We start from the raw sequence: 10,650 nt of genomic DNA, 5'->3' as shown, positions 1-10,650 counted from the left end.
AGTGAGAATATGGGCAACAGATTACAATTTGATTTCTCTGCTCTCCAGTTTTCCAGCCTGAGGTATATTTGCAATTCAGGTCCAGGACTTTAGCTTAAGAAGCCCAGCCTGTTTTGTTTTGTTTTTCCAAACAGCTTTATTGAGATATAATTCACATGCCATACAACTCACCGGTTTAAAGTGTACAATTAGATGGGTTTTGGTATATCGCACTATTAAGTTTTAAAATGATAGTAAATTATATATAACAAAAAATTGCCATTTTAACTACTTTTAAGTGTACAATTCAGTTGCATCAGTGACATTCCAAACTGTTTTTAGAGTTCAGGTGTTGATTCAGCTGTGAATATCAGGAGACATCTGAGGATCATTGCCTTTTTACAATTTATTAAGTCAGTGAGAACCTGAAAGTGGTCAACACTTTCCAGAAAAAGGATATTTGATTCGAGTGTGATTGGAATGAGTCTGGAATTTCAGTCAGAAGCCTAGGAAAGAGGTTCTAACTCCAACAAGTAACAGGCGAATACCGTTGACTTATTTCTTTACCTCTAAAAGGAATATAGTGCTGGCCCTTCCAATAGCAGAGGTGGGCCCAGCTCATTCAGCCTTATTTTTGCTTCATCCCTAGGAGCAACCGAAACCACGGTGAAGGCTGTGTTCCTCAGGGGACAGACAGTTTTACAATCATTCTGAAAGGTAACTTCTTCAAAATAAAAGATTTTTAAAAACTACAAACAATCAACTTGACGATGGACTTCTTTTCCATCTCTTTTTTATCCTCAACGCTATGCTGGTAGCAGGCCACGAATAAACACTTGTTGAATGAGGATGCACCCTTATCCCATAGAAATGTCAGTCTAAACCCTCTTATCAAATCGTTTTTCTTACAGCCATGCCACCCTGAACAAGCCTGATCCCGTCTGATCTCAGAAGCTAAGCAGGGTCGGGCCTGGTTAGTACTTAGATGGAAGACCACCTAGAAGACCAGGTGCTGTAGTTGTAAAAAATAAAAAATAAGGGATTGAAAGCTGACAAGGTCCTTGCAATCTGTGAGGCCAACCAAAGGTTGCCTCGTCTAACAAAATAAATAATAAATTTTAAAAAATGGTTTTTCTGCTCACTCCTGTTTAAATTACTAATACAATAGTTATAATAACCCCTTTGTATTCACAAACTATCTTTCCTTCATTAGCCTCATATATTAATAGACTAAGATAAAGATGAGGCCCTACATCCTGTGGTGAAGAGCCTGTCTTTGGGGACAGACATTTTGTACTGATGTCAAGGGAAAGTGGAGTTTGCCACCCCAAAATATGCCTTTTGAGATACTGATTACATTAAGCTGGTTATTTTCAAGCAGCGAGACTCAGGAAGAACCTTTGACCATTCCCCTAACTGCCTAAAAGAATTTAGATAGAGGACCTGCTCCAAGAAGGGAGATATCACAGATAACTACAGTTTAATATAAACTAATGTGTGATAGACAGAGAGGCCCATTTCATCCAAGTCTTCTGTGTCCCATTGTTAAACGTAGTCCAGCAAACATCTATTTACCAACATTTGCTTTTCCATCTCCATGTGAATTGCCTTCCTGCCCTTTGAAGTCCCGCAAACAGCCTGCCTCCTTTCTTCTCCTTAGCTCATGATGGCATATAAGCAAGCCTTAATTGCCTGATCTGTCCTCAAGTCTCATATTCTTATGCAACTTCTGCATGTCCATATATAATAAATTTGGTCATTTTGTCCTGTTAATCTGTCTCACGTGAATTTGATTATTAGTCCAGCTAGAACTTAAAGGAAAAGTTATTTTCCCTCCCGACAATGTCCTGGCTTCGCCACTTATATTAACCAATACACTTCACATCTCTGAGTCTCAGGTTCTTCATTACAAAAAGAAGATCCTAGTAACTGTCCTGGTTGTAAAAAGGAAATGAAGTACTGAAATGTGAAAGGAAAGCTTACATACATAATGGGTGTTAAGTATTTCCATTAATGTCAACCCGTCTCACAAGCATCCTTTCCAACTGGGTCCTCTGGAAAACTTATTTCATAGCAAACTCTTCTATGCCTCCAGCCTTTTTACAAGGTGTTTCCTCCTTAAAACTTTGTTTGTTTGTTTCTTGGCTTTATGGAGACTTGGGTCTCCCTTCCGGTTCCTGCTGAAAATGAGCCTCTGCTCATTTTCCCGGAAGTTGACATCACTATCCCCAGCTCTTTACTGCTTCTTCCATGACATTGCTCTGTCATCCATAGGGGGGCAGAAGCTCCCTTTTGTTCTGAAATTCATTTAATTTTGCCACACAACGCTCCACCCTACCTTGCTGCTGTCATCTATTAGCTTCAGGGTCACTCTTCCACATTCACTGAAGAGTTGGTTCCTTAGCCTCAACTGACTCCTCCAAGTTCCACCGTCGTTCTTCCAGGGCCCTCGATGTCCCACACACTGGCTTGGTGGGTCTAGCCCAATGCCAGTGATGCCCATCTCACCTGACTCTGAGACGGGACATCACTTGTAAAATTCTTAATCTTTTAGCAGGAAATGAAATGGGACATCTCTTGCAGAGTTAATCTTTTTAGTAAACCTAGTTGTCTTCCCTCCTTTCTTTGGAAAAAGGCTTCCTCCCTCAAATCTTGATAATTGCCCTGGTGCCTCAGATCCTCTGGCTATTGATGAGAGTCATCAGCCTATTGTTAAGCAGAAATGGTGTTAAGCCAGGCAGGGCCCTTACAGTCTGAGGCGGGGGGGAGGGGACTTTAAGCCAAAGGTCTTTCTTTTTACTCTTTAAGAAACGTATTAACCAAGCCCGTTTCCCTTTACTCACTTAATAGGCAAATCAATAATAGAAATTAATAGATGTATGATTTAAATAACAAATTTGTATCTTCTTTTCTTTGTCTAGAGATTGAGGTGGCAGTTCAGCAGGAAACCCAAGACCCCACTCTGAATGAGGCAGAAACAGAAAGAGCTCCATGAAACTCCTGTAGGCAGGGACTACGGCCATTCTCAGCAGGAATCAGATACGGAAGAAGAGACCTCCCGTCCCTCAACATCCATACCAATAATAAGGGGGTTCGTGGCTCTTAGAAAAGAGGTAGGCAGGAAAGTTAGAGGGTTTCGGCTCGGCCTGAAAAGACTGAGGTCATCCTATCTCAGAAGGGGTCTGCCCTAATCCACCCACAATTAAGCAAGGCAGAAACAAATAAGCAGAGACTAAGGTACCACCAGTTTAAGCCAGTCACTGGCACCTGCGCAATGAAGACCCACCCACAAGACCTCCAACTCACCTGAGCCTCATTATACCATCATTATAATATGATGCATATGCCCGGAAGTCATTAATATCATTGTAACGGACTGAACTCTGGGAACAAACATGCGCAGAAAGCAAAATGATGAATCACTGTCAATCTTAGTTGTCAATCAAGGAAGCCCACCCTAAGTAACCACCCACAGCAAAAAAGGCATAAAAACCCTGAAGTCTTTGTTACCAGGCCTTTTGAGCCACGCTTCTCTTGCTCAGGTCCGCTTCCACATCTGGAAGTGTACTTTCTGTCCTAATAAAAGCTTTCTTTCCTACTGTATTTCGGTGTCTTGCTCAATTCTTTGTTCGAGACATAAAGACCCTGAACAAGGCGCCGGGAGAGGACCCCACTCTCCAGTAACAACTCCATTTCAGCAGTATCATCCTGAAGTGCTTCCTCTTTGACGTCTTCAACACCAACACCACACTTGGGTGACAACTCACCAGTTTCTTCATTCCCATGGGCCCTTGTCTTTGGTTCCTCTTTTCTCTTTCTCCCAGTCTATCCGCTCCCTGCTGTTCGTTCCTCTGTGGGCTATTAACTACCTCTGGTGTATTAACCGCGATCACATTCTTTCAGTGCCCTCAACTTTCTCACTCTCTCGTCTTCCTGTTCTACTCAAACAGCAAACTATTGTTTTATCATAAATGTCTATATATACTTACCTGTAGATATCTTATAAAATTATGGCTGGATCTCATTGCACAATTACGATTTTTAAACTCCACTAGCTGTTCCATGACACTTGTCTAACTTGGCACTCTAGTGAGTTATACTAGTTATTCAAAATTTTCAACACTATTCTACTTCAATTTCACTCCAAGCCCTTCTATTCCTTAGAGCCTTTGTCGTTCAGTGGTTTGTGTGTGTACTTCCCTCAGCCTTAACCACCTCCTTTCCCATCCTCCAAAAATATTCTTAAGAAGTTACTCGGTGAAGCCTTGATTGTCCACCCTCTGTTTTTTTTTTTTTTCTATAGGAAAGTTCTAGGAACTTTACTGATTCCAGCAGACCCGTAGACCCTCTCAGACTCGGAGCCCCTCAAAGGCAGGCGCCCTGATTTATTTTGGTCGTTTCTTCGCTCCTGTAGTTCCTTGAGCGCTGCAGGGGACCCACAAACGTCTGTGACAGTGTGGTTCTTTACAGTGGTGAGAACAGGACCAGACGACCCAAGCAAGGGGCTCGGTGTGCCGAGGGGCCGGGACTTGGCGGGAACGTGGCATTCACCTGGGTCCCCGAAGGGCCTTTGCTAAGTGAGCCGCGGAGGGGAGGAGCAGCCCTCGGGTAGTGCGCGGCCTGGGGCCAAGTGCGTCCAGGGCAGAGGGTGACGGGAAGCTGTGCCGGAGGAGTCACTTTTTAGAAGCTGGTTTTGTTGCGTTGCACAACCCCGGGTGCAAACCCAAGCTCACCGGCGTGAGTCAGCTGGGCCGGCAGCCGCAGGAGAGGAAAAGGTGGGCGACGAGGGCGCCGCGCACCCCGAGGCCTGCGCCGACGGCGGGAAGGACCCGTGGGCGACTCGAGACACCTCTAGCGGCGGCCCCCTCCCAAGTCCCACAGGTGAGCGCGGGCGGGCCGCAGGGCGGATCCCGTTGTCCCCACCCGCCACCCTCCCGGCGCCACCACCACCGCGCAGGTAACCCCCGCCCGACCCTTCCCCGGACCCCCAGGGCCTTCGCTCCGGGGCCACCCGCCTCCCCCAAAGGCCTCCCAGCCCGCACCCCCAGCTCCGGCGCACACGTGAGGCCGAGCGCCTTTGTCCCCTCCCGGATGGCGCCCGCACCCAGTCCGAGAGGGGCGGGCGGGCGGTCGCATGTCCGCACACCGCGCACGCATACCCAGGGGATGCGGGGCCGGAGCCGCCCCGCGGGTTCCCAGTGCGGTCGGAGCCCGCCTTGCTGCGGCCGCGGCCGGGGGTCGGTAGCGCCGCGTCTCCGGGGTGCGCTTGTCCCCTCCCCATTTCTCCCGGGCCTCGGGAGCCCCGAGAGCCCAGTGATGGCGTTGGCGGAAGTGAAGCCCCGCGCAGAGTGAAATGGCCCTTCTGCGCTCCTCACCCAGCGCGCTCGTTCAACAACGACCCTCCTATTTCCCCCATAGTAGCTTGTTCGGGCTCAAAGTGCCGAAGTACGCTGCTAGTGCTGCGGAATAGCTTTCTTTTTGCAATAATTTTTACAAATTCGGTGTGTAATTTCCGTACAATAAAATGGCCCCATTTTCTGTGTGCAAATCGGGGTCTGACAAATTATGCATCCGTGTAACCACGACCCCGACACAGACGTAAACCATTTCTATCACTCTAGAATGTTCCCTCGGCCCCCTTCCGGTCAATCCACAACCCCCATCCATTTCTATCATAGCTTAATTTTGTCTGTTGTAGAACTTCTTAAAATGGGATCTTTCAGTAAGTACTCTCGTTTCTAACATTACGTTTTAAATGGCTGTCGTTGACAAGGTGTCTCTTGGTGCTTCTGATGTTTTCAGTTGTTCTAGGCCTGCACTGTCCAAGGTGGCCACCATTCGCCACATGTGGCTCTTAAACACGAAATGTGGCAAGTCTGAATTGAAGTGTGCTGTGAGTAGACACATCTGATTTCGGGAGACTTAGTACCAAAAAAAAATGCAGAAACAATGAAACTGTTATGGATACATTGGGTTAAATAAGATTATTAAAATTAACTTCATCTGTATCTTTTTTAGTATGGCTACCAGAGAATTTCAAGTTACACAGGTGGCTCATGCAATGTTTTCGCAGTCGCAGGACAGCAGACACTGTACCCCTACATATTTCTATTTTACATTTCATTCTGCTCACTGCATATGAGTAAATGAAAACGTCAGTCTTCACGTGGGGAAAAAAAAACGGGTCCATTCAAGGAAGTAACTTGAAGACCCTACCTTTTCCTACAGTTTTAAAACCTTGTTTCAAACTTACTTGTTTACTTAAAAGGAATAAAAAGGACCAGGTGTCTCTTTGGTATTAAGTGACGCGTTAAAAGACTTTGTAAAATATCTAATGTGCTTTAAAAAGGTATCTTGTGTTTTTGAAAGTATATGAAGCTAGTAATTAGCCTACACCCTAATTACCTAACTATATTAAAATTTAGCATTTTGGTGTACTTTCGATCAGTCTTAATTAAAAAAAATAGTTGAGATGATATATTCAATTTTATATCCTGCTCTGTTCATGTAACATAAGCACATCTTCTATGAAAAATTCTTTGGATTTTTGACAGCCACATAGTGTGACTTCACATGAATGCACTACAGTTTTCTATGGCATTTTTTGGTTTTGCTAACTTTTACAAATGGGAAGTCATTTTAGTAGTGCGATAGTGCCAGAATAAGGTATGTTTACGGCACCGCTTTTTTGCCCCTTAATTGCACAGAAAAGGTGAAGTTCAGGAGGGCAGGGGCCTTGACTTTTCACCTCCATTTCCCAAGGACCTGGGAACACGTCAAGCCTATAGTAGACATTCAGTAAACATCTGCGAGTTGATTGAATCAGTAAGTAGGTGGTTCTGAAAATAACAGCTAACTTCATTTAGCACTTGGGCACTCTCTTGTAAATGCCCACACACCTCTATAAGGCAGGCATGATCTCTGTGTACTGCATAAGTAGAGAAAATCGAGGTTTAGAAAAGTTGAAGTTGTCCAGGGGCAGAGATATAAATGACAGCATGTGAATCCAGGCTGGCTGACTGCAGAGGAAGGATACTTATCAAAATAGAAGAAATCAACAGTGAGATGAGTTAGGGAGGGCTGTGAAGAAATTACCACTGTCATGACTACCTGGACCATCAAGAGTGGAAAGAGATAAATATTCAGGTACATTTTGGATCTACAGGGGTAGCATTCTGGGTTTGGATTAAGAATTTTTTAAGCTAAATCTAGCTCACTGAGTAGATGGCCAGATGGCTAGGGAAGAGAAACAATAGCGTTGAAAGAGATCAGCTGTATTTGTAGAGACAGGCCCAGGGACTTAGGGAAACCATTTTGGATGGGACATGTGTATTGTATTGTGGATGGCACGGTTTATTTGCCCTGACCACAATCAGCTAGTTCAAATTGAACTCACAGCTCAGAATTGAGATAACTTTACACCTTTAAGTTAAGATAGTTTGCTTTGAATGATAAGCAGCGGAAACTACAAAATCAGGATGGGCATTCCTTTGAGGAGGACGGACAAAAAGTAAATGGGAAATTGAAATCATTCCTACCTGATTGCATTTATACTTTATTTCCAAGTATTTTTTAAAAATGTGAATTACAGTAAAAAGAGGGATTTATTATTAGCTTTTGTTAGTTACTTTTTTTTTTCAGTTGTAATTTTCTGTTAGTGGTCTTAGTTGCCCGTTTGCCATCCATGATGACGCAAATAATGCTGTTAAGGCTTACTTTCACGTGTATGGTCAAATGGCAAACACGGAAGGCCCCTGAGCAGGCTCAAGGGAAAAATAGTAGTACTCAAAATAAAGAAAATCAAGTAGCTATTGGCTTCCTGTCTGCCTCTCAAATAAAAGGGCTTGAATCACACAGCTACAAAAGTCAAATAAAATTTCCTTACGACATATTTTCTTTTTTTCCCTGCCTGGATATTTTTGCTTGGTAAAACTGATAGGTAATGAAATAAATTCAGTGTCTGGCATGCCTATTTAAGGAGGATACATTCATTATTATTAATAGTGATGTTAACAGCTAACTTTTATTAAGTTCTTACTGTCTTAATAAAGGGGTTGATTTTGACCCCTTCCATACCAGGCATCAGCAAACATTTTATATAAAAGGCCAGGTAGTGAATATTTCAGGCTTTGCAGGCCAGAGGTCTACTACACAGCTCTGCCATTGTAGCGAGAAAGCAACCATAGACAATATGTAAGTCAACGGATATGAAGTTTGAGTTTCATACAATTTTAATGTGTCACGAATTATTACTCGAGCTTTTCTAGATTATTTAAAATGTAAAAAACATACTTAGCTTGAGGACCATACGAAAACAGACAGTGGGCCCTAGTTTGTTCACCTCTGATCTGTACCTAAACTCAATCCTTAGAACCACCTAGGAATTTTTTTTTTTATGTTGGCATCTACAGATGGCTGACACCTGTGCTATGCTTAGGCGTGCCTTGAGAGGCCAAGCCGTGAACTGAGGCCAGCTGACACTAGTGCTGGACTTGGGGCTGCTTAGTAAGAGGTACGGGGCACGCTGAGGCCAGATGCTGCTTGTTTGGGTTTTGTGCACCTTTGAGAGATTTTAGGAAAGTCTATAACATGAGCCAAGACAGGCCATTTGTCTGGAAAAAGCCACTGTGGGTGGCTTGGGTGGGCCAGCACGTTGGGAGGGGTAGAGTCTCATGGAATCACCTGGGCAGGGCCACCTGTGTTATTCAGCTTGATGGAGACTCGGATATGGTGGCCGCCTGCATCTGCAAACTGGGCAGAGGAGGGCTCAACAAAGGAACAGTGGCCTCTGCCAGCCCTTCTGTCTGGGAGAAAGCCGCCCCTCCAGTTCTCACCCTGAAGCCAGGCAACTCAGTTCTTCCCCATGTGTCTCATGCCTTTGGAGCTGCCGCCCCAGCGCTGGAGCTCAGAGCCAGCGAGTCCGTCAGCGAGTAAGGCCGGCGCGGGCCCTTTAAGAGGAATGCCTGTGACTCCTGCAGCCATCCTCTCAGCCATAATCTCTGCTGGTTTTCACAACCAGAGGTTGTGGAGACTTCTCTCCCTGGCACTAGAACCCCTCGCTCTTCAAAGGGACCTCTGCAGACGAGATATCCCTCCTGATTCTGAAGCATCACACGTGAGTGAGGGTCCAGCCCAGTCTGCGTCTCCGCCCCTTCTACCAATCTTGAAGTGGCCCCTTCTGTGTGTCCCTAGTTGTAAGACTTCTGTTCAGCTAGACGTCAGGTGATTCTCAATGATGGTTGATCTGTAATTGTAATTTTGACGTGGTTGTGGAAGGAAGTGAGCACGGCATCTACCTACTTCGCTCTCTCTTTTTTTTCTTAATGCCTACAGCACCTGGTCTTCGTACGTGGTCTCCCATCCAAGTACTAACCAGGCCCGACCCTGCTTAGCTTCCGAGATCAGACGAGATCGGGCACGTTCAGGGTGGCATGGCCGTAGACCCTACTTCGCTCTCTTAAAGCCTCCTCCCCTGAATAATATTCTAAGGGACTGGTATTTTCATTCCATTTCACAGATGAAGAAACAGGCACAGATTGGATTAGTAACTTGCCCAGATATAGCCTGTACAGATCTGTCTGACAACAGCACCTGATCTCTTATAAATTTTACCATTCTCTGAATCCCAGAGAAATTTATCATGATGAAATTTGTCGCATGATACAGTTGGGGTAGATGGAAAATCAGGGCAACGAAGCCAGCAACTGCTTGCAGAAAGTAGCCACAGCTTCCTACATATTGACAAAAATTAAAAACCAGAAGATAAGACTTTGTTTCAAAGGTTTCAAATATTTAGTTTAGATAGAAAAATGCTGTGTAGTTCTGATTTGAGGTTCTGATTTGACATACTCTCTGCTTTACTGGTTTGAGAACATTTTTCTCTTCTCTGACCCTCAGTTTTATTACCTTTCAGATTTTATCTGGGTGCTGGCACCCAGCCATTACTCTACCAATGAAGTACATCCTGGTCACTGGTGGGGTCATCTCAGGCATTGGGAAAGGGATCATTGCGAGCAGCATTGGTATGATTCTAAAATCATGTGGACTCCGAGTTACTGCCATCAAAATAGACCCCTATATCAACATCGACGCGGGCACTTTTTCACCTTATGAGCATGGTATGGAAGAGAACCGCTTCCTCCCTTATAAAGCACTGGATTAAGTTGCAGTTATTTTATGTGTTTTGGGTAATTTCTTTAGGATAGAGTTCCAGAAGTAATGCTGCTGAATCATACGTTATGAATATGTGAATGTTCTCATGGTCATTGATACATTGCTGATGACATTCCAAGTCAGTTCCCTGTTTTGGGAAACAGTGTGTGAAGACACCATTTCCGTTGTACCTTTTGCAGTGTGGATTATGTTCTGTTTTATTATCATAAAGGTGATGTGTTTCTCTTAACATTTCATTGTTAAGAGAAAAAGACAATATAGAAATATTGGCAGTTATGTTGACTATAGAATGACATGAAGAAAATAAAATTGATTTCCCACTTTTTGGAGCTACTATTATTAATGTGGACATTTTGATGTATATAGTACTTAACTTTAAAAAGGCATTAACCCTTACATATTTTCTTTTACACAGAAGCAGGAAAGTACATAAATCATGTCTATCTGTTCACGAAATGAACATACTGTGTTAACCAGCCCCCAGATCAAAAACCAGAA

At 44.2% G+C, this 10,650-nt stretch overlaps 1 protein-coding gene, 1 non-coding gene and 1 pseudogene across 4 annotated transcripts in view; 2 read left to right on the top strand and 1 right to left on the bottom strand.

Annotated features, from left to right (window-relative positions):
* The first annotated feature begins 882 nt into the window (after window positions 1–882).
* On the top strand, window positions 883–1,000 carry LOC111741799 (annotated as a pseudogene).
* Window positions 1,001–4,374: 3,374 nt separating this feature from the next.
* Window positions 4,375–10,650, top strand: part of CTPS2 (CTP synthase 2) — a 93,057-nt gene continuing 86,781 nt past the window's right edge. Inside the window, exons 1-2 of one of the 3 annotated variants that reach the window (XM_023532311.1) lie at window positions 4,375–4,860; window positions 9,893–10,097. In XM_023532311.1, coding sequence (XP_023388079.1) covers window positions 9,932–10,097 — 166 coding nt within the window. In that variant the 5' untranslated portion in view covers window positions 4,375–4,860; window positions 9,893–9,931. Of the gene's footprint in view, window positions 4,937–9,892; window positions 10,098–10,650 lie in introns of all 3 variants that reach the window. The other 2 variants (XM_023532310.1, XM_023532309.1) reach the window with 2 other exon arrangements.
* LOC111741685 lies at window positions 9,304–9,422 on the bottom strand. Its single transcript, XR_002781062.1, has one exon. It is a non-coding gene; the product is annotated as a 5S ribosomal RNA (ribosomal RNA).

The sequence above is a fragment of the Pteropus vampyrus genome, unplaced genomic scaffold (genome assembly GCF_000151845.1).
Source record: "Pteropus vampyrus isolate Shadow unplaced genomic scaffold, Pvam_2.0 Scaffold81, whole genome shotgun sequence".
NCBI lineage: Eukaryota > Metazoa > Chordata > Mammalia > Chiroptera > Pteropodidae > Pteropus > Pteropus vampyrus.
Note: the sequence above shows the minus strand (reverse complement) of the source record. Positions and strands in the feature narration are given on the sequence as shown.